Here is a 27,266-nt window from a genome sequence, read left to right on the forward strand (position 1 = left end):
AGGGCTTCGTATACACGACCTCATCATCCATGTCTCCTTCGTTCTCTCCTTCCATCACAGCACAGCTGTCTGCTCCGGGCATCTCGCACTCCTTGTTGGCCGACATCACTAACCTCGAGTACTTGTACTCCAACCTGGACGAGAGAAAGAAAAAACGGAAAAGACAAACCGAAGATGATGAAGGGAATAAAGTAGTTAAAGGGGGAGAGGAAACTTGTCAGCAACATGTAAGGAGAGGATGAAGTGGGGGATTGAGGAGAAAAGGGGAAATTAGAAAAAGATGCAAAAAAAGAGGGACAAGAGGAGACAAATAGGGGCCAAAAGGACAGGTAGCAATACCGCTTGTTCTTCTTCCAGAAGTAGCAGGTGAGGGAGATGAGCAGCACTGCGGTGAAAGCGCCCAGCCCCGCCCCGAGCCGAACCCAGAAGTCCATGCCTTCGCAAGGCAGTGTTTTCTTTTTGGGCAGCTCCGCGCCTCCCGTGCACAGCTTCGGTTCAATCCACAGGTACAGCACATCCTGGGCACCGGCGGAAAAGGAATATGAACGAACGCTATGTTTGATTCATGTTGAAATACAGAGGCTGAACTTTGCATAACAAGCACAAATGTTAAACAAATATTCATTCATTCATTGTCTATACCGCTTTTCCTGCAATAAGGGTACGAAGCCAATCCACACATCACTGAACAAGAGTCGGTCGCCAGTCAGTAAAAGGGCCATAGAGATACAGAGATATACAACCTTTCATGCATTCATTCACACAGGAGAAATTTAGGGACTCCAACCAGTGGTAACGTTTCTGAGAAAACATGGGGGAGGACATGTAAACTCCATGCAACTCCTGTCGCAATCAAACAAGGGACCTTCTTGCCGCTTGGCTGAAGAACTAAGCACTGCACCGCCACGCTGCCCAAATTACAAATGCTATTCCAGTAGTATTAGAAGTGATATGCACGCTGATCACTTGTGTTTTTACTTTGGAAAGCATTGCTGAATCAGCGGATCTTTTAATATATTTCAGCTGGGCCCTTTGCTTAATTAGTTTGGCTCTTCCCACCACGAGGGAAATCAATACAAATAATGAGTTGACTTTAAGGTTTCAGGTTATTAGCATGAAACAATAAAGCTGCCTGACAGCACCTATGGAGGGAACAATAATTAAACACGCTTAAGCATACATGGATGGGACACACAAGCACAACGTACCTGGTGCCCTCCCTTGCAGGCTCCATCTATACGGTGGTAGTCCCGCTCTGTGCATGTCGGACACGCCCCCGAACTCTCCCACAGGAAATGAAAGGTGCATCCATCGCATGTTCCTGCAGGGCACTGACTGCGAAAGCAAACATTACACCGAGAGCAAAACGAAGCATACGTAAGTATTGCACGTAAGTGCTGCACGCGGTTGACGGGAAGCCGAAACGGTAAAATCGTACCTGGGAACCGACAGTTCCCCTTTGGCGCTCTTCTCCGGGTTACAACGGAGTGTCACCACGGCGCTCCGGCCTGACTCGCATGACGCAGTTGGATCCAAAGACCTGAACAACGACAGCGAGATCGGACTAGAACGGCCGCCCGGTCGGCGCGTGCTTCCGAGAGGCCGAGAAGTGAAACGGCAGTTTATAACCAACACGCTCAAAATCACATATTCCGTTCGGGAATTACATATAAACAATTGCTTGAAAAAATGTTTTTTGCAAAATACAGTCACGGTGTTACATAGCACTTTGAATCACCATGTGGTTCCAAGGCACACACACACGTTCACCCACTCACACACACAAAATCATGCACCAATGGCGCCAGATCTGCCATGCAAAAGGACATTTGGGCACGGCATGGAGACAGCAAGTGTGGCGGATCAAACCGCCAACCCTCCACTCAACCAACAGAGTTACAGCAGCCCCTCATGTTACAGTAAATTTTACTGTGGTCTGTATTGGGAATTGAGTTTACTGAATATGTAATGTACATTTTTTCAAAAAAGAAATGGTGGTGTTTTTCTATATTTTTCTATATCTTTTTATATTAACATATAAGTTAGTGCTATATTGGCAAAAATTATATTGCCATCTTCTGTAATGAAAATATAATTTTTCCTTAGTACGCTCTTCAGAAAGGATTTTTTTTTTTTTAAGGAATCATCGGTGCACACGTAAACACTGAGCATCACTCAGGGGGCACTTGTAAACATCTCTTTGTCGAGACTGATTGAAAAAAATACTGTGCCATTTATCTTATTGACTGACTGCTTTATCTGTATGGAACATCAGCTGTTGCCACAAATAAAAGTGCAATGCTGATGAAAGTTTTTCAGGAAACATTGCCAGATTTTATTTGGTCTCTATTTGTCAATGGCCCAAATAAATACAATAGCCACATCCTAAAGTCTGACACTGACCAAATTACTAGACCGTTGCAAAATTCAAGAAATAGGCTAAAAAAAATGCTGCAATCTCATAGTGCTAAGACATACCGGTAGTAGAAGTAGATATCGGGGACCTTCTTCTTGGAGGTGGAGGGATACAAGTCCGTTCGTGCCCTTATCCCATCGAGTGTGTTTTCTACTGTTGCTCCTGTTCATTGCAAACAAAGGGGGGAAGTGAGGAGGCCTCTCGGGCCAGAGGTGAAATATGTGAAATTAAACAAGTGTGTTTTTTTTTTTTTTTTTTTGGTCCCCTGCTCACCGAGGAAAGTGTCTGCCAGGTTAATGGACTGCGAAGTGAGAGCCGTGTGGAAGCCCCGTCCACTGGCCGGTATTATTGTTGACTGACAGATGAAGGTCTTGACAGCATTGGCCCCTTCTCCTTTCTCTCTTTGAGAGTCGGTGATGGATAAGTCCGTTATGTTGTCTTTACAGGCTGCCAAATGACCCTTAAATAAAGGAAATACGTGAATACCGCAACGTGTGACACCAATATATGGAAACTTTAAAAAGATTTCGTACCTTTCCTCCGCAGAGGCTGATGTTGAACTGATGGAAGTACTTCGTCCCTTTGGAGGTGAAGCTCGGACCGTTCATCAGTGACCCTACTGACCCCAGGGAGCTGAGGTCAAAGGTGAGTGTGACGTTGCCCTCCGTGTGGGTGAAGTGACAGTCACTGTAACATAAACTGTGATCCTGCGGAAGCCGGAACGGGTAATTTAACTTCAATTAAAGGTTGTCATCTGTTTCCCTAATGACATCGGCCACAAACCTTGTCACTCTTACTGGCCGGCCCACACGGCCTGCAGGCGTCTGGGCCCGGCAGGGCATGCGAGACGAGATACGTGTTGTGCGGACACTCCGTGCACTGGTTGGTGCGTTGGTCTATGTAGTGTCCGGGCGGACACGGCACGCACATAGAGCTGGATGGCCGGGCGCTGAGCGCGCAGGCCCGGCACTCGGCGGAAACTCCGTCCACGGCGTTACTCACAGAAATGGAGTAAATGCGAGCGACGTCGTTGATATACAGACGCACCTGAGAGAAAGGAAGTAAGTCAAACCGTGCGAGCAGACAGTGCATGTACAGACTTAGCGGCCAATATGTGCATTCATACGGACATCAGCTGGTTGGTTCGTCCTCTGGAAAGCCCATGTGTAGGAAACAGAGGCGTTCTTGGTCATGACGTGTGTGTATGTCTGTCTGGTTTTGGTTCTCTCCCACGACTCCACCACTGTGGTACTCTTCCTGTTTACATCCTGCAAAAGAGGGGGACGGGTTGGATGCATAAATAAAGTGAAATGATGAAGGTGCATCTGAGCAAGCGATCAATACAATGGCTCTGAAATTGTGTCACTTTTTCCCATTTGTCAAAAAAAAATGAATTCTACTGTTAACAGGTTTCCGTTTTTTGCGAGATGGTTCACCACAAATAGTCATTTGGAGATGACGCAGCTGTTTGGGGAGAGCAGGGGCCTTAAAGAAAATGCTAGGGGGATAAGATGAACCATTTGTCCATCACTGCTTCTCGCCGTCCAGTCAATGAATTCAAAAGTGGCATCTCCCATAATTGCTGCGCAAATAAAATCTAGATATATTGTTCTTTTCCACATAATGATTATAACCAGCCGTAAATTTTTAACATGGACGCCCTCATAATTGCTTGTGAAAATGTAATCCCTAACATCTAGCAATATATGGGCTCATTAGATGCCTCTGCAAGGCGTATCCTCTGAAATCCAGGAGACCTTTTCGACCATGTCACATCAAATTATCCGGATGATGCAATGATGTTTCTTCAAATTAAAAAATATTAACATATTGCGGACAGCTCTGTGTGGGTGTGCGTGTGTGTGTGTGTGTGTGTATTACACCGCGATGTCGCCTGACCCGCTTGGTTCCTGTGAAACCTTTATGGGACAGTTTTCAGACAAGCATGTGACGTTCCTTCCAGAACTAGTTTTATTTCTCCTCTCATCTGTTCCATGTTATTGTTTTATCTTATGCTGTCTATGAATTTTCTCTTTTACTTGTCATATTGTTTTCATCAGTTTGAAGAATTTTCATTTTATCCCGTGAACGCCCAACATGAGAAAATTTTTACATATATTAGAGTATTTTTTTGTTTTGTTAATGAATGCCACATTGTGATAAATTGTCTGAGTGCCGACGGGGTAAACGGTCTACACCGGAGGTGTCAAACTCATTTTGGTCCGCCTAATTTACAAGGGGGCCGGAACAGTAAAAATCCTAGCGTAATTACCTAAAAGTACAACTAAGTCCAATTTTTTCCTTTATGTCAGTGTAAAGGAGAACAGGTAACTATAATGACCCGTTCTTTTAAAAAAATACATGACAAACAACCTTAGATTCGTGAAGAAAAGTAAGTGCAATTTAAACAACACTACGCCTCAGTTCTGTCTTCTCAGTTCTCCGTGCATTTTGTTGTATTTGATTTGATTTCAGTCAGGGGGCCACAAAATATTGTTCCGAGGGTCGAGGGCAGGGGTGGGCAAACTTTTTGGCTCGCGGGCCGCACTGACTTTTAAAATTTGACAGACGGGCCGGGTCGGCACAAGATACGATACGTAAAAAAAAAAAAAAAAAAAACACATTTGTTAACAGTACATATCAGACTCATCTGGAATTTGCTTTGAAAATAAAAGCAGCTTGGTTTGGAAGGCTCTGAAGTTCGCTTGCATTTCATGCACAAACCGTTTTTTCCCTTGTCGCTTCACGTGCAGCTCCATCATGTGCCACAGGATGTCCAAATCACAAAGCCAATCTGTGTCATGCAGCTCAAGAAAAAGTCGCTCCAAAAATGAAACCATCTCCTGTTTGAGCTCCCACATTCATTGATCCGATCACTCAATCGTTCACATCAAGTATGAATTCCGTACCGATCTTTGGCGGGCCGGATTAAAAAGACCAACGGGCCGGATGTGGCCCGCGGGCCGTAGTTTGCCCGCCCCTGGTCTCGGGTCATGGTTGGTGTCAGAGCTGCCATGCAAAGCCCTGACCAGACCATCGGAGGCCTGGGGAACTGGGAATCAAACCGCCAACTTTCCAATTGGACAGGCTTCCGCGCCACGGTTGTCTGTAATTATGTAATGTGAAGTAGCGAAACGCTCCAGCGGCGTTTCTTACCATCATGAAGTAGAGTTCGCAGTCGGCCGTGCACAGAGTCTCAAATTCAAACGTAATCCGACCGAACTCCGCCCCCGAATGGCCCGCCATGGAAGTGGGAACCCTGGAGCAGCAGCGAGAGGGAGGATCACACAGTGCAGGCCCGGCAAAGACAGCGGCATGCTTAGTGACGGAGCGACGGGGCCCCGCGCTTACTTGAAGCCGGGAATATGAATATTGAGTATGAGATAATCGTTGTCGGAGCTTCCCGCTCCACTCTGGATGTGATCCCCCGCCACCTCCCAGCCTGGGAGAACCAAAGAAAAACATCACATCGCCGTGACAGTAGTAACATAGGATTAGTTAAGACGGAGTTGGGAATATCTGGCTTAGTTTTGGATTCAAAAGGGTATCGAACAGCGTCACCTCCGAGGTTTTTGTCCAAATGTTAGGCACTTTGGTAACTGCGAATGAGTCATCGGAAATGTATTCATTTTACTCTTTTAAATTGGGCTTTCCGCCTCATCATTAATTCTACAGATCTATCCATAGATAATCCAATTCTGGACCTGGTCATGGTAGCGCGGCGAGACCTGGATATGTGATTCGGCCGGTCGAAGAAGCCCACCGTTCATGCTGTCACATTTGGAGTTGCCAACGTTGAAGCAGGAGGTCTTCATGTTTGCGGGGAGAACGTTCCACCACTTGTACTCGTACCCGAGGCTGGGCTCAGTGCCTGCGGGACACTCCTCGCATGCTGGGGATTTGGCACAACATGCAAAAAGGTGTTAGACACAGCGCAGGCCGTGGTGTTTAAAGTGGACTGAAGATGGGGACAAAAGAGGTTCTCTATACGTTTCATCCCGTCTGAATAGGTCCCAGGTGGACATGGTGAGCAGGTGGCCGTGTCATTGTTATAGAAACCAGGGTTGCAAGGGGGGCAGGGCTCTTTCTCTCCACTCGGGGGTAGCTTGTGAGCTCCAATCATATCCTCAAGACAGATCTTGGGCTCGATCCACCTGTAAATAACCTGGGTCTGAAATCGGAAAGACGGAGATGTCGGGGAAAAAAAACAAGCTTCGGCCACAGAGAGGAAATCATTCGCCAAGCGTTACTTCTTCCGCACCTTCCCCTCGTGGTCGCACGCGGTGTGGATCTGGAAATAGTCCTTTTTGGAACACGGAGGCCTGTCTCTACACTTTGCTGATCCCTCAGCTTGAAAAACAAAATTGAAAAAAAAATAATCACGTTAAAGATATTCAAGGAAAATACAAAAAAGATGACAAAGGTTCTAAGCAAATACAGTTATAGAGGAGCTGATTGCCGGGACGAGAAAACAGTTCATGAATTGATCAATGAGAGGATGTATGCACTTGAAAATAAGATTTACACTATACAAGACTTCTCACGGTGCCATTATTATGAAAACTGCACACATTCAAACCATATACTTTGCAATTTGATAATGACAACTGTGAGAGAGCTACATCGTCGTAATTATTCGTAACTATCATCCATTTATTAAGAACAGCAGGCTCCCTTTCGCAAAGCAGCTACACATTTACATAATTTCACACGGGGAAATCAATTAAAACACAACCTTTTCTTAGAAATAACATGTTGGTAAAAAAAAAAATAGAAGTCCAAAAATGCAACATTTAAGGCCCAATCAAAAAGCAGGAGAGCTATGTCATGTGCCAAAATGTATCTGCCAATCTCCCACAATCCCTAAATCTCTCAGCTCTGAATTAAGAAGCGCGGCGCCTCTCCTCCTAAAATTTCAAGGAAATATAAATAGAAAATAGGGCACGCTCTTGTGCTCGCACATCGGTGGGAAGTGCAGAAAACAATTATCCTGAGGATCCTCGAGACCGCAATGCAGATCCTTTAAATGTAGTTCTGCACACTCGACGCTGACAAACGTCAGTCATGTCTTCTGAATTTGCATTTACCTGCAAACTCGGCGGTGGTGTTACACTGGGTGCAGGAGCTGGCCCCGTGGCCGGAGTAGGTATTCCTCGGGCAGGGCTCACAGGTGGAGGAGCCTGGTTCACGGCTGAATGTCCCTGGCTTACATGGGAAACACTCTGACGTGTAGGCAACACCTGGAGTTAAAGTAGAGGGAGATATGGAGGGGGAAATTTTTTTTTTTAAAAATCACATTTGACAGGCATTCATTGCTGTTTGGAGGAAAAAGAGGGGAAATGACTTCATATTTTACTCACCTTCTATTTGGACATTTTTCAGAAAAACAGGTTTCACTACTTTGGACCCCATGACAACGCCGCCAGTCCTCCAGTACAAGATGTTAGTGCCGGACTTGAGGTTCACCTGGTACACACATGATTTCACATGGAATCAGACCGGTGAAAAATTAAAAATATATTTTTTTGATTGAATTGTTTTTTTTTTTTTTTTTTGGTTGAAATGAATAAAATAATTTCTTCCTCCCTATCATTCCAGTCGCTCCCTCCAGGGGTCGCCACAGCCAATCACTGCCTCCATCTAATCCTCTGCATCCTCTTCTCTCTCAGCAACTAACTTCAACGTTTCACTCCACCCATAAATCTCTTCTTTCTTCTTGTAGGCGTCCTACCTCAGCATCCTTCTACTCTCATTATCCCTCCTCTTTCCATGTCCAAACCATCTCAATCTGACCTCCAAAACATCTAACACATGCGTTCTCTCTGATGGGACTCATTCCTGATCCTGTCCATCCTCATCACTCCCAAAAAGAACCTCAGCATCATCTCTGCAACCTCCAGCTCAGCTTCCTGGCTTTTTCTTAATGCCGCTGTCTCTAAACTGCACTACATTGCATCTCATTACTGTTTGCAAACATCTCTTCACGCGTTTTCTGCATTCTCCATTACTGGATTGTTGAGCATAAGTACTTCAAATCCTGCGACTTTCTTTATTTCTAATCCCGCACCGTTTCACTTGGGTCCTTCTCCTTCACATACATGTATTCTGTCATGTTACAGCTAACCTTCCTCCTCCTTTCCAGCGCATACCTCTCTAGATTTTCCTTCATCTGCTCCCTACTATCATAACAGATCGCCATGTACTCCTAAAACAATGCACTTAAAAATGGAAAAATTAAAAAAAAACACAGCAACATTTTTCAAAAATCTTATAAGCAGCTACCGATGAAGCTTGACTTGATTTTTAGACAATTACGTTACCTATTTCTTGCTTATTTTTAGCCTGTAGCCTGTAAATGCTCTCAAGACCAACAGGCGGTACAAACACCAGAGCCATGACTTGTGAAGTGTGCACAAGCAGAAAGCCATTTGGCTTGAAAAAAAAAAAAATACTGGTGACAGTGAATGATCGCAAGCCTTTTTTTTTGTGAACTACAAGCTGTCCATTTGTACCGAGCCGTTCGGGGCAGATCAACCAGTTATGCCGGCAGCCTCTTTGCAGAAAGTCCTCACTGGCTATTCGTCTGACAATGTGCAGAACTTACTGTATGCGTTGCCCATTCGCCATGATTTGTGAGCTTGAGCCACTTCGTATCAGCGGACTGATCCATTTCCTGACACTGGTCATTTTGAATCTGGAACAAACACAAATACCAGATTGGACAATTCTGCTTTTTAAATGTTTCGATTGCACACAAGGATGTAATTTGAGACGCTGCAGCCTTGTCTTGTTCTGTCTTCCTGGTCGACAAATGAAAAATACTAATATAACATCTGTGTTTTAATGAAAGTGTTGTATAAACTGGTTGATTGGAGTTTGCACAGAATTGTTCATTTCGGTGTTTTTTCAGGACTTGAATTTGGCCAAAGAGCCTGTTTGTACCTTTAACAGAATGGAGGAGAACGATTTGGAGTTTTTGTTTTGTTAAAAGTTGTAGTTCATTGAGACCTGAAAAAGAAAAATGAATCTGCTTCACGAAGCAAGTTTGGGGGATTAAGGTCTAGGATGTTTGTAATTCGCACCCAGTAATTAAAAGAAATATTAATTAAAAAATGTATTAATTAATATTAAACAAAAATACTACATTTCACTTAAGTTCAAGTGATAAAGGTGCTTGAGATTAAAAAAAAGCACAATAATATACCCTGTACTTGTAATTCAAAGACAAAGACTTATGGAAAAAAAAAAAAAGTTTAGTGCAAAGATTTATAAAAAAATAAAAGTGCTGGTTTTTGGGTATAGTGTTATGTAACATAAATGCAATACTCACAAAGAACTCAAAGAGTAAGTTGCTGTCTGGATATTGGTACTCAAAGCTGACAGACCCCTGTTTCTTAAGATGGACGGCATAGATGAGAGAGACTGTACATTCATCCCTGTTGGACTCCAGGTAGTTTCCTTGAGGCAACCAGGATGAGCTGCAATGAAAACATTCATTATTTAAAAAAAAAAAAAAAAAAAAAAAAAAAACACTTGAGCCTCGCTCCCCATTCATGCTTTATCGCGTCTTACTCACACACCTGTTGCATGTGGGCCTGTCGTCTCCGCGGGGTCTGTTTTCCAAGAACGTTGCTAGGCTACTGAATCCAACAGGCATAGAATCCCACTGGTCGAAGCGTACGCCGCTGCCGAGGGAGTAGCTCCCCGCTGCGCACTGTGTGCACTCTTGGGCCGACATCTCCAGGAACTCGCCAGAGTCACATGAAAATGCTTGGAAGAAGAATGGCCAATTGTGAAAGAGTCAGTCTTTGTTTTGACGGTCCGGGGACGACAGAGAAATATTTGCAGGTGTCGGTCCGACTTTCATTGTAACGTAGCCGTAGTAATTGAGGAAGTAAATCCTTACATCCTGTTAAACACTTTGTCTGCCTCTGCAATTTCACTGAGCTGACAAGTCTTCTGCAGACACCAAATTATGACATTGTCAACCTTTCCTGATACCTGATTTGAACAATAAACCGTTCTGATGCCCATAAAGGCATAGAACAAGGCGTACCCGAGGGTGTGAAAATATATAATCTGTGTAATACACACATGCACAGGGTGGGTAGAGAACAACTGAACATATTGCAAAACATATTGAAATGAATTTAATGTCGCAAACTGATGATATTTCAAACTTTATTTTCCTAACAAGATAAAATGGGGTTTGAGCTCAACCTTCTGTTTCATGCAGAGATTTGTTTTGATCGACAGTGTGAACCCATTCTGCTGTGACTCACTTTTGGATCCTGCATTTGTTCATTTTGATCAATTTCGGTTAATTGTGCTTGTAGAAAGTGCTCACCTGACAATGGAAAACACTAGTAGGCGGGATAAGATGTTTTAACACCGCAGTGCTCATATCATTCACATGCGTGGTATCAGTTACTTTGTTCCATTACCATAAATCGGGCATCTGGAATGTAATACTTTGTGCAGATTGTATTGTCAGATTGAAAACATTCGTCCAGCAATAACATTGGATAAAATAAGATAAGATAGTACTTTATTCGTCCCACAGTGGGGACATTTTCCCCATTCTATGTTTGTGCAAATTCAACTCCTGTTCATGATCGTAGTGACGCAAGTGCACAGAAAATTCAAATTCTAACCGAGACCATCGGGGAAGAAGAAGGAAACAAAGATTTAGGAACGACAACAGGTCCGTATGAGGATCACAAAAATACTTTCCACTGCGACGGTTGATACACTCTGCTACAAATATCTATCTACGAATATCTGCTCCATTAGGAGCTATTGTGGAACACCTAAATCTGCTTCACAGATATGTTCTTCTCACTTTGGTTTTCAGTTTTCTCATTTGAGCCTTTAGAGAAGTGGTGTCGAGATGTGACCAACCTGTTCTAAAGCGCTAAAACAATGACAGAAACTTGCGTGACCACCTCCTGCCTCAGACTTGTATTTCTTCCTTCCTCCACCATAAGCCACTTTTCACAATGGCTGTTTTTGTTTTGTTTTGTTTTTTATTATATCTCAGGAAAAATCTTCCCTGGGGATGGATATAAGTTTTTCTTAAACAAAGACGGGGCACTTAAGAGAAAAGCCCAGCCAGATCTATATTTCAAATAAAGATACAGAGATACTTTAAAAGTTATGATGCTGGGACGGTATATATAGCGGTATCCAACTGTACGCTGTCTTTAGGAGAACCTGAATGTATGGCTACTCAAACGACCTCACACATCCGCCGTTATCTGTCACCCGCTGTTACAAACACACCCGGCGCGGCCTATCGCCGATCCAGCCTGTGAAGAAAGCCAGCGGACAGTGATTATGTGGCGGCGCTGTGCTCTTGAGGTTATTGGCCTGAGGCTTTCTGCTGCGGCTGGATGGATGGATGGAGAAAATCCAAACAGAGCTGGTCACGATGTAATGGTGGAAATTCCAATTGGCTGATAAGACGGTGAGACGCGCTGGAAAATACATTCAACTCACTGCACTCTGTGCCGCGGACCGGCTCCGGTAGACCGGCGCAGGCTCCGGGGCTGTGGGGGATGGCCACCCTCCATCGGGAACCGGTACTGTCGCACTCTGTGTATTCATAGTAGTAGTCCAACTGCAAGAGAATTCGAAATTAAATAAACCGCATGAGAAAACCTCGTTTCAGACCGAAACCGCCAGTCCTCCCGTTCTGGTCAAGGATGTTTTCCCCGTCAGGAGATACATCCGAGTCCGGCTCCTCACAATGACATCAATCGGTCTTCTGCCCTGGATCGATACATCCCATCAGCTTACCTGCGTAGAGACATTAGGTGGCTTCGGCAAAGACATCGGAGATGACGGTAGGATTCTTGAGATTTTTATGGCATGCTTGATTATTGCAAAAAATGAGATTATTTCTTGGTCTGGAATTTGAAAAAAAAAACCATGCCGTTGATTCCCTCGCCTCCACGGAGCGTCTCATTACCACCTTCCTGTCTACTAAAAAGAACACGGCTTCTTTTTTTCTGAAGTACCGGCTTTGGTATTATTTTTCTCTGCTGGCCTGGTGATGGTGCTCAATCACAATAAACACAAGGAGAATCAGCTGGGGGGTTAAAAAAAAAAAATCAATGTCTTCAGCTGACGTGATTCAATAGCAGAGATAGTGCATTGTTTACGCATCTCCAAATGCCTTGTCATTTCATTTCCCGACATCAGACCATATTGCTTTTTAAGGCAGGAAATTCAATCTTTTTTGTTTTGGCCAACGTGGGGAGGAAGTGAGGGGTGATTGAGGGAACTTTGGAGGAATGGCTCTCCTCTATCTCGGGACTGTCTTGGCTGCCAAGCCGGCTTGAGGAGGTGTTGAGCTGAGCCAGGCCAGAAGGACGGAAAGGCCGCTCCATACAGGAAACTGATAACAGCTCAGAGTGGCAGAGTTCAACACGCACCACAGAGAAACATGCTCCCTCTTATTGACAACATTCTGCTGGGGGGAGTCTGCTGGAAAAGACTAAGATTGGAAAAAAAATAAAATAAAAAAAGTGGATGATGCCATTTGCATTTCAAATGAAAACTTGAGTCAGTGACATCATAAGGCATTATCGTGACAACTCCACGTGAATGCGCGGAGGTCCAATCGGTGCCTTGCGTGGGGTTCGCGTAAACGCCGACTGCGTGTGAGTGGAGGCGGAATCCACGCGTTTGTCAAACCTGAAACGTGCACACCGACGACGGCATCTCTCACCTCGGTGCACGGCCGCTGTCCTTTGGCCCCGTCAATAAGCCGGAGCGTGCAGAGGATGAGAGCGCAACTGGCGATGTACCAAAACGGAGACCGCATTGTCGATCATCGAAGGCCAACAAGACGAACGTGAGAAACGTGAGAACTGCTCGAATCAAATGTCTTTGTTTAAAAAAAAAAAATCAGATTAAGGCAGGATTGAACAGCACTTGCTTCTGTTGGTTTCCGTCCGTAAAGTGTAACCCTCTTCACCACCTGCGATTATCCTCTGACAGTGCGCTCCTTCGCTCCTGTCAAGTTAGACGTTATACAACTCTACTTCCTTCTTTTATTTTCAAAATAAAACACATGACACGATGACCGCATTTTAACATTCGATCTTATACCGTTGAAGTGTAATACACTTTATTGTGTATTCTTGTCTTTTAAAATTTAGTGTCGGCAATCCTGTTTGTGTATTTTAGAAATAAAACTTTCGTTAAAATGAAACTCACTGTGCTTTTATTTTGAAGGGTAAATTGTAGCGCACTCTAGTGTGTTTCCGGTTTTTGGAAGTTTATCTCCAACCAGCATCCTGACGCTCATATGACGTCACTCAAGGGGAAAAAAAAAAAGAAATAATGCGTTGTCCGATGGCTCAGAGAAAAAAAAAACAATTTAAAGCGATGTGCGACATTTTTTGTCTAATTAATGTAAAACCAAATTTAGCAATGTCACGATTATGAAAGTGGGCTGCCGATGGGATAGACCATCAAGATTCTAGACTCTGTGAGATAATGTGTGTTTATTTTGGAATAATAATGCAACCATTGGTTGGCATGTGTCTTCTGACAAATGCTCATGGGCGATATTTCTTTTTTATTAACTGATTATTTAGACATGCACAGTCTTAAAGTCCTCTAAATTGTATTTTCACCTATGAGTGAAGGGCCTGTTCAGTTTATTTTGAAAACGTGGATCTTTCATGTTTTTTTTTAGTTTCAACATTGGTTAAAGGGTAGATTTTTTTCCGAGACATGTCCCATATATCATATTATCATTATTATTATTACAAGTAGTGATAGTAGTAGTGGAGGTATAGCAATTTTGGCTCATCACTGTACTAATGATGAATGTGTCCCTCGCCGCCATGGTGACAAGGAGCTGCTTTAGATGAGTCTGAAAAAATTCTGAATCCGTATTTCAAATTATTTTGAACTATAATTTCAGTTTAACGGGGCTCTGCGACTTCAACTTTGGTGGTTCACTCAAAATGAAGAAGTGGAAAAAGGTGGAAGCACATTCATGCAGAAAACAAAAACAAATTGAAACGTTAGTCAAGATTGAAATTCATTCAGTTCAAGGCTTTACAGACAATTTAATTGTCATATTTATGAAATATTGTCATTTATATGGAACCTGATGACAGGCAGTCTGGATGCATATGATTTGTAGTCATCACTGCAAACATCAAGGTCTCACCAGGAGACCGCTCAGACGGGAAGCACTCATTTAATTCGATTTGAGGCGAAGGTTGATCAGCACCTTGGTAAGTCAAACAGCAGTGCAAAACAAGAGAAGGGAGGTTGCTGAAAGAAGGAGGAGAAATGTCAAAGTGTGTACAGGACAGGACACCAAGGACTCCACCACAGTAACAGGCTCTGAAGGACAAGAATATATTTGGCATACATCAGCATTTTATAGTGCGAGGAGCTATCTTATCTTTAAGTCATCACTAAAGAGATCAACAACAGACATTTAGCAAAGTAAGTGAGCTTGAACATGACTGATTTGCTAATTGCTGTTCCCCCTTTTTCCCCCACAGAAAAGTAAGCTTCAGGAAAGAGATCATTATTATCATGCATCATAGGGCAGCTGGTTCCTGGTTCGATTCCGACATGGCGTGTGTTTTCTTGTTTCCCTGTATTTGCATTGGTTTCCTGCGGGCTCTCTGGTTTCCTCCAGCAGCCGAAAGCATACAGTAGGTTCATCGGAGACCTAACCCTCTCTCACCCAGTGACAGCTGGGATAAACTCCAGGCCCCCACAGCCCTGAGTGCAGGATAAGCAGTATGATAATGAATGAATGAATGAATATTTCATTTGTACATTTGTGTTTGTTTCACAAAGGGCGGCCTGGTCTGTAATTCAATATTTTAATGAATGAATGCAGACTGAATGAATGAATGTATTTCACTTTACAATAGAATGCACTCGATTCTTGGTTTTGTATTGATTTAATCCCAAACGTGGGAAATTCTGGACAGAAGACCTGTATAGGATATATATTTATATGTATATATATCCTGAAAAGACCTGTATAGGATATATATATATATATATATATATATATATATATATACTGAACAGGTCTTTTGTCCATAATTTCCCACTTATATGGGATATACAGGACTGTCTCAGAAAATTTGAATATTGTGATAAAGTTCTTTATCTTATGTGATCCAATAACAAAAACAAAACTGTCATACATTCTGGATTCATTAAAAATCAACTGAAATATTGCAAGCCTTTTATTATTTTGATATTGCTGATTATGGATTACATCTTAAGAAAACTTAAAAATCCTATCTCAAAATATTAGAATATTATGAAAATGTAATTTTTGTTTTTTTTTAATTGCATTACAGAAGATAAAGAACTTTATCATAATATTCTCATTTTCTGAGACAGTCCTGTGTGTGATACAACCATGTTGATATGAATCAACATGTCAGTCCTGACTTTCATTTTTCTATGGTCATAGTGGTTTTTAAACATTTGTTTATCTTTTTTACCTTGAAGGTAACCCGTAAGAGATAAGTCTTGATCTCAGCTTGATCAAATCCCCAGTGACAGTACATTACAGATTGTTCAATAATGCCTAGTATTTCATCATGACAAAAAGTCATGAGTCGGTTTTAAAATGATTGGTGTTTGCTCTCAATGCAGATTAGTAACAGGAGTCAGAGGAGCCTAGAAAATACACTTATAGTGTTATTAGGACGGTTTTAAGAGATGTCATCTTCAATATCAATATTGCAGTAGCGTGGTGAAGAAAATTACTGATAGTTCTGGACTAGGCTGTGCAAAGAGCAATTTTAATGCCGAGAACATCCCTTACCAGGCCCGTGTCCTTTCCAAATCCTAATTTCGAAGCATCACGATGTATAAAACAAAATTCAAGGGCTCCTGTCTCCTCAGGATATCACTGAGAAACACTTCCTCATCAGGGGCACAAACATGGTCAGAGACAAGTGCGACAAATCAAATCAATGTGTAGTAAAGTCACTTTTGCATATTCCTCCAGTGACGAGGTAAATATTTCTAGGGTATACTTTATTTAGTTTCTTTTTAATGAGTATTTGGTGTGTAATATTCAGATCTTTTAGTTTTTTAAATACGGCACATTGAAGTTGCAAACCAAATAATAAAGGCCTTGTATCTTCTCTAATTGTTTGCATGCTGCAGTTCTCTAGATCTTCCACCAGAGGACAGGGTTGCTGCGTAACCACATCCGTATCATTAAAAATTCTTGTAAATAGTTTAATTTCTTCTTTAAAAGATCGAAACGATTTGTGATATTGCATATTTGAGCCCAGATTTAATCATTTAGATAGACATTAACAGTCCCCCGGGTCAACCTCATGAGAAGATCAGTTGTTGCTCGTCCAAGTCCCAGTTTGAATAAGTGCAATCTTTTAAAAAAGGTGATTTTTATCATAAGTTAGGATGACTGATGCCAATTGACCTCATCATCAAGCCCAGTTTTCTATACATACTCGATGCTTGTAAGTGGAGCACCTGAAGTGGATTCAGATCAGATAAGTATGATGGTTCTACCCTGTGGCCTTTTGGACTTTTTGATAAAATGACCACTGTGCATTACCCCAAATTGATATTTCTTTGCAAGTTTCTGTTGATGATTCCAGGTAACAGTATAACAGAAATCAAGAGTTAAACCCATTTCAGTTGGCATCTACATGTATTGAGTTAATGTTATTGCGGCTTTTTTTAATGTCCTGAAACAAACAAAAAGAACCCGATCCATGTTTCATAAGGGCAGCCTTGATTAAATTCATTAAGAAGAGCTCACCCCTAAAAACAACCCGCCATGTCAGAATTGGTTTCCCATAAAGAGGATGTGACTCACAGTGAGCAGTAGCACTGAGGGCCTGATGAACTCATACTTCTGCCACCCATTGATCAAGACAAAAAGTATACATTTCTTTTTAGTCCCGAAAAACCTTTTGAGATGATTGTGGTCAATGAGATGAGAGATGAAAACAACTTTATTTATCCTGAAGGAAATTGTTGTGCCAGAGTTTCAAGCGAAAACATAACAGTAATAGATATTAGTAGGAAGGAGGAAGAATAAGAAATACAATGAAATATAAATTGTGGCTAAACAATAACCGAAATGTGGTTCTTCAAATGTTTTTATCTCGTTGTCCAGGGTGGTCAATAAATATGTGCTGATTTCACAACATTTTTAATTGTATTTTGTCTCAACGGAGTATTAAATATTATCATTTGTCTCATTCCTCGCTGACAGGTCATCACAGTTAATTTCAAAATGTGGGTATGAAACAAATAAACTCACCCACAGCTGCTTTGACACTTTGCCATGCTCAATTAAATATATATTTGAAATATTTATCCTTCATGTGTCATTTTAAAGGGTTTTTTGTCACAGAAGTCCATTGGTAAGCTGGAAAGATTAAGACTAAAGTGATATTTTACTTTGCTGCATTTTATTTAACCTCACCAAGGCTAAAATTACAGTGTGACTTTTGCGGCCAGCATTTTATAGTTGAATTCTGAGGTGTTAGTCTAAAGAATAAGAATAAGAATAAGAACAACTTTATATATCCCATAAGAAATTGTTGTGCCAGGGTTACAAGAAAATATGACAATAATAAATAATAGTAGAAAATTGTATAAATAGTAAAAAAAATTAAAAAAATAAGAGAAAAAGTGAGACTAAGAAATACAAATAAACTATAAAGTGTCTTAAGTAACAAGTGAAAACTATAAAATGTTTTAAGTAAAAAGTTACAGATAAGAAGTGCACAATAGAATGAAAAAATATTGTACATGTAACTGTAATGAAATATTGCACAGTTATGAACATATATACAGATACATTTTTACCATTTAAATTATTACAATTTACAGTAAGTGGGTGAGTTTTTTGTTTTTTGTTTTTTTTCATAGAAAGATCCATGAAGGTAAAACAATATTCACTTTATCCATTTGTTTATTTCTTTTTCCAAATGTGGCGAAGTGACATTGATTTGACAAGATGTATGGCAGCTCAGTCACCATGTTGTTGTCTGCCCATTAATGGACCCTAAAGGATTAACTTTTGCAACTATTTTCCTGACTATTTTAATCAAAAACTCCTGCAGTGAGGTGGAATTGAAATATTCCAAAAACAAATTACATGCAAAACTGTGATATTATAACACATCATCAGATTTGATGAATATTTAAATATGTAAGCTGTTTGACAAAGGAAGTTAATCCCGTCCGTCTCTGTGTCTGTCTCCTCCTTTCTCTTTCTCTTCCAAGGCCTATCACTTACAGGCTTTCCTGAAATTTGAAGCGCCATATTCAACCAACCATAACACCCTAATCACATGAACACTCAAGACCACTGCTCCCTGATCAGATAGTTCACTAATTAATACGGGTGAAGGGAATCGCTAGTGTATTATGAACTGACCCTAAATCAGCAGGTAACTGAAGTCGTGGCGAAACCACATGGCTGGAGCTTTGTCTCCAAACTCCCAACAAACCGGTACCTACCTGCTCAAGTAATAAGACACCCAGGACTGACACGCTGCAATATATCCACAAATGCAAAATAAAACCCTCCATGATACTTGGGAGGTTGCAGACGAGGGAGTTTGTCGAGCTGGAGAGGATGATCCCTGCCCCGCTGCTGTCGAAGGAGTTTCAAAAGAAATCGGACGGAATTTAATTTTTTCGCCACGGACTGAAAACACGATCCGACAATGGAGAGACCTACTCTCCAAAAGAACGGGCATTCTGCAAATTTGCAAACACTGGACGTCTATTCAGGGATCTGTGGCTGGATGAGTAATGCTGCTTAAGAGAGAACTTGTTGATAGGTATCGCCAAATTTTTCGGAATCAAGTCATGATTTTATTTCATTTATGGCTTTGCATTTTCTTTTTTTGCCGAAAGGGTGTGTACCTTCTAAATTCCAGCGTGTTTACATATGAAGCTACTCTGGATTTAGAACCAAATACTGAGTCACCGTCTAAAACCTTCTCATCCACTTGATGTCAATGAATGGAGTTTTTTTCTTTTGCCATCTGCTAACATGCACGGACTTCCTTGCTCATCGCTGGGGCACTGCTTTGGCAATCCGCCCGATATTAACATCGATCCAACGCCCTCTCAGCAACCAAACAACTCAAAACTTAATGGAGCCGACCGTGAAACTCCAGTTCCGGTAACATCCCAGCCGGATGCCCTATCGAGCCGTCCAGAGACCCGGCAAAAGAAGCCTCAGAGGACTGTCAGTTCCATCTCACCCCACTCCACTGGACCGAGAAAAACAAACTGTTGTCAATCCCCTCCAGCTTGTCATAGCCACAGCCAGAGTTCAGAAGAGGGCGACCTGCAGGGGGATATTAGCCCTGAACTGGAGTTAAAATACCCTCAAATTCCCCGACCATCCATCATTATCAGACACGATGTAAGATATTTCACTGTCGTTTCCAGACGATGTTTCAAAAATTGTTCTTTTGATCATCAACTACTGCAATGTCATCTATTCCCTATTGCAATGTTGCTATCAAATGCTGTCCATTTGATGTAGGTTCATTATTGACCCACAAGAGGGTAGTAGAAACCAAATAATAATATCCCATTATTGAGTGTGGATTCTAAGATACCACTCAGCTAAAAATAAAAGAATTAAACAAGTATTTAGTGTCTCACACACACGCTTTGCAGGTGGATTTATTGTCGGTGAAATAAAATGTATCCCAAAATCCTCACAGTTCAAGCATCTGCCTGTCATCCGATGGATTTTTTTTTTTTTTTTTTTGTCTTTATCACTGATGGTGTCATTGTTATTGCGTCATTATTTTTTAATTGATTTGAAATAACACATCTCAGCGTGATAAGATCGCTCCCCTTGTTTCAAGAGGCGAATGGCACATTATGTAAGCTGTGTCCACAGGCACTGATCAATAATGCTGATCAGCAGTGGGGAAAACTGCTGAAGAGTGAAGAAGGGAGGATGGGCAGATTTTTTTTTTTTTTTTTTTTGCAGGAATCCTGTTTTTTACGCTGTTGATCACTATAAAGGAGGCTTTTCATCAGCAGATGTTGAGACATCTGCCGGGTCAATGGGTAGATTGTTTCAGGCCAGCAGAAAAGTCTAATTTAAGAACAGTTGTGTAAAAGTATTGGTGTAACAATTCCTAAACAGCGTAAAACAGTGTACCAACTGTAACTAACGCACAATATTGACAATCCCAATAATGTTAAAGATGACAGCTGTATCAGGGATCTGTGTCATGATTTGCCCGTATGCCTTAAGCCCACGATTACTCATCAATAGGGCATGGTGATTAGAAGCCTTGATGATTTGTAGCCTTGAGGCACAAATTAATGTCCCCTGTGTCAAAGAGTGACAAATCCGATATAATATCAAACGACTGTAAAAAAAAAAATAAAAAAAAAAAAAGTCAAAATGGAGTGTGTAATGTTTGATTGACAAGGTCACTTTGAGATATTTTATGTTTGCCCCGCAATGAATTGCAATAGTGCACAATTGCTTTCATTCATTCATGTTTATATAAATAAACTAGTAGAACAGATGTAGCTTTGATCTCCTAAGACCAGTGGCATTATCTGTGCAGTGCGTGTGTGTGTGTGTGTCTATGTGTGTGTGCGTGTGTGTGTGTGTGTGTGTGTGTGTGTGCGCCCATAGCATTGTGTGAAGTATTTATCTCTGACCTCTCCCTTCAAGGCATACATGTTTATAGGACACTTCCTTTATCCAGGACAGAAGCTTTGCCGCTATTAGTATGGGCAGACACACCGCTTACACTGTGTTTTCATAAATGAATCTGATAAGATAAATTATCTTATCAATTCTTCAATATTTCTGTCTGTCTACCAGGTGGAGCAAAAAACAGCCACCTGTGCAGTTTTTTTCAGAACACCCTGTTTCTGTGTTAACTCAATTAATGTTCAGACTGTGCATTTGACAGCCATCTATTATGTGTTGCGTGCAGAATTTCACAACAAAACAAACAGAAGAGTGTAAAGTCCCAACTTGCAGTCACAAGTTGTTGGCCTACTTTAAGATACTCCCCATAACAATCTTGTATAAGATGTCAGTTTATTGCGAATGGATGATTCTTTTCCAATTAAAGACGCGTGAATCAAATAGAATATTAAATGTAAATGTGCAGTTAAAAATGTCATTACAGTAGCCCCCTCACTATTTCGTAATGCTTCATGCAGACATTTACTCATTTGTGTGTGGCTGCTGATGACCTTACACTGGCTGACAGTATCCCTTTGTGTTCTCTTCCCTCATAACCCCCCCCGTAGGAGTCAGAATTCCAGGAAGCAGAATCTGACAGGTCAAACTCTAAAGAGGCAGAGGATGGAGGGTTATCAGGTATGAAAAACAACACAAGCTTCCTTAATTTTTCTGTTTTCTTCAGTCAACACCTAAGCTTTTCGGTGCTGAAATTGGCCACTGGTTTAAAATGGAAAAAAAGGTTTTTCCGCTGTATTATGACGGTGGTGGAAAAAAAAAGGACAGCCTTGGCCAAACTGTGTTCCTGCATTCCAGCAAGGATCGGTTGTTTTCCGAAACTTGTCATTTTATGATTGATGAAGGAAATTTTTTGTGTCCATCTTATTATTTGTCCATATGCATGGATAGGCATATGGAAACAGCCGGATGGTGGCAGTTTCCTTTACAATGCATCTTGAACCAAAGTACTGAAAAGGGTTAAAGGCTAATAAATAATCTCACTGAATGGGTACCTTGTGTGTTTACATACAGTTGGTTCCACATTTGTACGTGGTTTATATGAGAGCCTTGGCACGCACAAACCGAGGGTGCCCTGTCTGCAGTCAATCTTTTTCATTTGCTTTTTCCATAATCTTCAGATACAGTGAATGGATTTCGTGAAATGGGAGCTGCAAGATAAACTGCGAATTTATTCTCTCGCTCTCTTTTAAAAAAATGCATACAACTCCTTAAAATGGAAATGTATTCAACAAATTTGTGATGAAAGTGTCACAAAAGTTTTTTTCCACTATCACTTCAGTGTAGAAGTTCTATGCAAGTTCCAAGTATTGTAAAAGTGTACACTGACTTGTGCAACGAAAGCATGCATTATGGAGGATGGAGCGGCAAGCAAATAGGTTAACCAAAGTCCAATGCCATTAAAGATTAACTAACACATTCTGGCATTCTCTATGCTTTTAAAGGATTAATAACTCTAAAGTGTGCCACTGTGCCATGTGTGCATGGACAAGCACATGTAAATAAAGAGGAAAAACAGCAACATCTGCAACATGTGGCTCTCGATACCACCCATAAGGACTAAAGTTGTGATAGCTGAGTCCCTTTTATTCCATGGAGACAAATTTAAACAATGCAAGCGTGCTGTTTTGCCCAGTTGACGTGAACTGCAGTGGAAAAGATTATGATGAATTAGGGGGTAATGTAAGTTCAGAACATCCTCTGTCTCTTTTCCGCGAGATACACACATGCACACAATTGTAACACTGATTTCCTGCCATGACAGGCACGCATGTTGCTGAAAAGACCCTCCTGCTCTCTGTGATCCAAATCCTGCTTATTCAGCTTATGTGCACGAACACGATGAAAGAGGAATCGGGCGACTGTTGAATGGATATATAATGTAATTTTGTTTTATGTTGCTCATCATCTTAGGGTGGTGCTCGGGTCTACTTAGCTGCCGCTTCGTCCTCAGTTGTTTTCTCCAACTGTTAATCTGTAATGCTAGCCCCGGCTATGGGTGTGTAGTGACTTTTTAATTTTATTAAAATGTATTTTAATTTTAAATCTTCACAAGATGAAGGTTTTTTTTTTTGTTTTTTTTTTTGGTATATTTTTAGTCTAATTACATATTTCTTCTCTGTCTTTTTATTTATTTTTGTTTGTTTCTGATTGTTCATGGGCATATTGAAAAAGAATATCTATTCCTTTATGTATTTATTTGTTTACTTTCTCACTCATGTATTTATTTATTTAAATTTGAATTTGAATGTAAGTTTTCCGGATTTATATCGACATAAATTCAATAGACTAAAGCTTCAGTCCCTTTGTGCTGATTATTTTGCTTTCTAAGCTGCAGCAAGAGTTCAATCGTTTAAAGTTTCTGTCTTTGAGGTGGTTGTGGTTGCATCAGCCGCCAGTCGCCCAAAAATCTTTGGAAGTGTTGTGCACATAATGTGGTGAATGAAAGAAAGTTTGACAAATAAATCTCTTTGCATTTCAGTTTTTCTGATAGGAAAATTGTGTCTGCAACTCTGCAATAATACCACACCAACTGCTTGTCCAACACCATCAATAGAGATGCGGTACCACATCCCACATAACGAGTCAAATTTCATCTTATATTTGAGAAATGTTTTGTATTTTCATCAAGTTGTTAAGACACGGGACAATGTGTTTTATGTTTTATTCCTCCAATCAGAGTGAATGGGCCACCGGGCTATAATGGTATGGGAATTACCATCAAATATGTTAAATCACACAAGCACTATCAGGAAATGAACTGAAATAGGTATAATTAACTTCCTGAATTTTCCACAGTATTTTTTACCACTGCAATCCCTTGCTTGTTACAACCTAATTAGATTTAGGGCCGGAGGTGTTCCTTGGCTAAATGGTTGTATCATTCAGTAAAAGCCTTGTTAGAATCACCGCCAATAAAAGTTGGTGGTAATTCAAGTCAGCTGATTAGCCAGTGTCTGCGATGTCCGCGGTGTTTAAACAAACTTCATCCAATAACAATGGTGGTTTGTCCAGTTGAATTTAATCTTATCTAACTTCTATGCATGGAGTTATTTTTGAAACAGATCCATCACGCGGTGGCGCAGTGGTGAGCGGTTCTGCAACACAGCAAGCTTCAACTCTGACGTGTCAGGAGTTTGCATGGTTTTCCTCCAGTTTTTCCCAAACTCCCAAAACACAAAGTAAGCTGCCCACATGTGTGAATGCAGAAGTGAATGGTTGTTCATCTCTATATACGACCCTGTGACGGGCTAGTGACCGGTCCAGGGCCAACCCTGCCTCCCTCGCTCCATGACAGCTGGGATGGACAACAACATTTTAGGATAACAGGCTCAAAGATATAGATTCATCATATTTTACTCTGATTAATGAGCCTTTCCATTTGCACTCTGTGTACAATAGCAAGGTGTGCAAAGTTTCATCATGATATTTAACATTTACTGGCTTTTGCCTCCTGACATTTCCATTCACTTATTGGATTAATTCTGTAATATTTGACAAAGGTCTCCCCTCTCCCAGTTAGTTTTAACTCTGTTTTGTTCTTACTAATCTGGGAAAATTGCAACATCGATCTTCCTTTTAATTTTGGCAATGCGTGAGTTCATGGCGACCGCCATGCAGTGCATTATGGGACAACAATATAACAACAATATGCAGTGTTGCCTCAAACTAAGGAGGATCTAAAGTTCAAACCTGCCAGCTGGTTGGGCCCGTTCTGCATGGAGTTCCCATGTTCTCGACATGCTTTCGTTGCTTTATTTCCTGCAGACCAAACACATGCGACTGAGGTTAATCGGACACACGAGACGGCAATCTGTGAATGTTTTTCTTTCTCTTTAACTTGACCTTGTGATTGACTGGTGAACTCTTACACATCGTCAGTCGGGGCCCGTTCACGGCTCCCGGAGGTCCTGAGAAATAACGATTACTCTAAATGAATGAATGTTACACAGTAAACACGAGACTGCCATGTTTCCAGCATGAGACTAATTTATAAACACATTTCAAGGCAGTTAATCCAGTGTTGATCAATGAATGGCCATCGCTGCGACAAATGGATCACCGGTAGCAAAGTGATATACATGTTTTTGCATGCATGGAAATTCCCAAAAAGGTACAATAGGTGCATTTTGTCTGGTTCTGTACAAGACAGAAAAAATATTTTCTCCCAATATGAAGTATTTTATATCTCAATGACAATACGATGTTATACATATGATGACATAAGACTCGTCTTTTAATTATATGGGGAAGAATGGATTTGCGAGAGTATTTTTGATGGTTCTGTGAACTGATACAAACAATAAGCACTTTTCTCATTTTGACACTGAGTAATGTGAAACACTGCAATCGGCTCCTCTGTAAAATTGATTTGCAACAATGACGTTGGATCTGGTAAATATCTGATGATCTTCTTTTTTTTTTTTCAGTTGGCCTTCAACTCGCATCCTGTTATCGCACAAACTAAGTATTCAGTAGCTATTGAACAATTTTATTGGTACGTAGAAACTTATGATAAGCTCAGTCTTGGAAGTTTCAATTGAGCATGTAGAATTTTTCCTCCAGGTACTCATTGCCAGAGTAATAGTGAATTTTAACAGACCAAGTAGAAAATACTGTCCTTTAATTCTTTGAGTTTAAAAGTTGGATTAAGCAGCTGTGACAAAGATTCTTGCAGCCGGCCACTCTGTTATTCCTTAAATGTATCTACCACATACATCACTGTAGTTTCTTCAACTATTTATGTTTGAATTTGTTCGAGTTTTCAGAGCTGCAATTTTCTATCACATTATCTCTGTATATATTATAGAAATAAACATAGAGTTAAAATAATTCTGTAAATATTGAGCACTTAAGTCCAAGTCTGTGGATATCTCATCATTACACTGCTGTAACAGAGCCATCTGCTCTCATTCCTGTTCGCAGTCATTAAGCTAAGTAGAAGGGCTCTGTACAGTAAAGCTCAATAAATCTGGATCGCTTGACCACTAAAAACAGTCTGAGCGGCAACATCCAATGACTACAGCCAAATTACTATATCCCGATCTTTGCATGTGTTGTCGCCGTGCCCGAAATTTGAGCATATGCAAAAAAACACAAACTAACACAGGCATGCGAATGCACACAATCTAATTGACTGTGAGATTTATTTAACCACTTTTCATTTTAATGCAGAAACAGGAAACAGACAAAATGACGAGGGAAAAATCTTCATTATATTTTCCGTCAATCATCAAATTAAAGCAGCGTGGTACCCTTGAGAAGTGTTGAGTCAACAGAAATTCCCCAGAATTCGAAAAAAAATGAAACAAAATGAAACAAATAGTAAAACTGGGAATCATCTGAGAGGAAAATAGGCGGAGAATGTGTTTGTGGTTAATGAAAATAACGGAAACAAGAAATCATTTTACAAATGCACCGAGGCTGACACAGCACTGACGTGACAAACGCTCAGCCAAGCACCACGGTGCGTGCTGTTGTGCATGAGCGTGCATTTCACTTTGTGTGAGTGTGTGTGTGTGTGTGTGTGTGTGTGTGTGAGTGGTGTGATTCATCCAACAGTTATTGAATTAACTGAACTTTGGCTGAACACTTCCAGGGGAGAGGGGGGAGCAGAAAAAGATGAGGAATGATGCAAGAACTGGTGAGAACATATCACAGACAGACAGGTGGAGAGACAGAAAAGTAAACCGAATTAAAAGAATCTACAAGCTGTATTAAGGCTAAACAGTCAACCAAACAGTCTTTTTCTCTTTCTATATATATATAGAGAGAGAGAGAGACAACCTTTCACATGACTCCCAAAGCCACTCCACCATATGTCATAAATGTGAATTACCACTTCAGGTCAGAGTTTCATCATGTGGTTTTTTTCACCAGTGCACTGAAGTTATTTGCCCTAACTAATACTGGGTCTGACAGGACACAGACACTAGCGTTTAGAGCGGGTTTTGGACGGACGGAAGAAAATTGGTGGGTCACTTTAAAAAGAAAGATGAAGGAGTTTAATGTCCAATGAGGCCCTTTAACATGCATTTCAGCAAATGGTGTATATACTTCTGGTATGACCTCCAAGTACATCACGTATGGTGA

At 41.1% G+C, this 27,266-nt stretch overlaps 1 protein-coding gene across 1 annotated transcript in view; it reads right to left on the bottom strand.

Annotated features, from left to right (window-relative positions):
* elapor2a (endosome-lysosome associated apoptosis and autophagy regulator family member 2a) overlaps window positions 1–13,441 on the bottom strand; it is a 14,231-nt gene extending 790 nt beyond the window's left edge. Inside the window, exons 1-21 of the mRNA XM_086163806.1 lie at window positions 13,149–13,441; window positions 11,915–12,035; window positions 9,997–10,186; window positions 9,747–9,894; window positions 9,021–9,110; window positions 7,777–7,882; window positions 7,504–7,656; window positions 6,678–6,766; window positions 6,407–6,587; window positions 6,180–6,308; window positions 5,768–5,858; window positions 5,573–5,675; window positions 3,547–3,684; window positions 3,200–3,463; window positions 2,950–3,123; window positions 2,690–2,876; window positions 2,479–2,578; window positions 1,439–1,540; window positions 1,209–1,335; window positions 340–518; window positions 1–134 (exon numbers count right to left, since the gene is read on the bottom strand). The exon at window positions 1–134 is cut by the window's left edge and continues 35 nt beyond it. Coding sequence (XP_086019932.1) covers window positions 1–134; window positions 340–518; window positions 1,209–1,335; window positions 1,439–1,540; window positions 2,479–2,578; window positions 2,690–2,876; window positions 2,950–3,123; window positions 3,200–3,463; window positions 3,547–3,684; window positions 5,573–5,675; window positions 5,768–5,858; window positions 6,180–6,308; window positions 6,407–6,587; window positions 6,678–6,766; window positions 7,504–7,656; window positions 7,777–7,882; window positions 9,021–9,110; window positions 9,747–9,894; window positions 9,997–10,186; window positions 11,915–12,035; window positions 13,149–13,244 — 2,902 coding nt within the window. The 5' untranslated portion in view covers window positions 13,245–13,441. The remainder of the gene's footprint in view (window positions 135–339; window positions 519–1,208; window positions 1,336–1,438; window positions 1,541–2,478; window positions 2,579–2,689; window positions 2,877–2,949; window positions 3,124–3,199; window positions 3,464–3,546; window positions 3,685–5,572; window positions 5,676–5,767; window positions 5,859–6,179; window positions 6,309–6,406; window positions 6,588–6,677; window positions 6,767–7,503; window positions 7,657–7,776; window positions 7,883–9,020; window positions 9,111–9,746; window positions 9,895–9,996; window positions 10,187–11,914; window positions 12,036–13,148) is intronic.
* Window positions 13,442–27,266: the final 13,825 nt, after the last annotated feature.

This window comes from Fistularia commersonii, chromosome 17 (assembly GCF_037954325.1).
Source record: "Fistularia commersonii isolate RoL2024-O1a breed Wild chromosome 17, RoL_Fcom_v1.0, whole genome shotgun sequence".
NCBI classification, from domain to species: domain Eukaryota; kingdom Metazoa; phylum Chordata; class Actinopteri; order Syngnathiformes; family Fistulariidae; genus Fistularia; species Fistularia commersonii.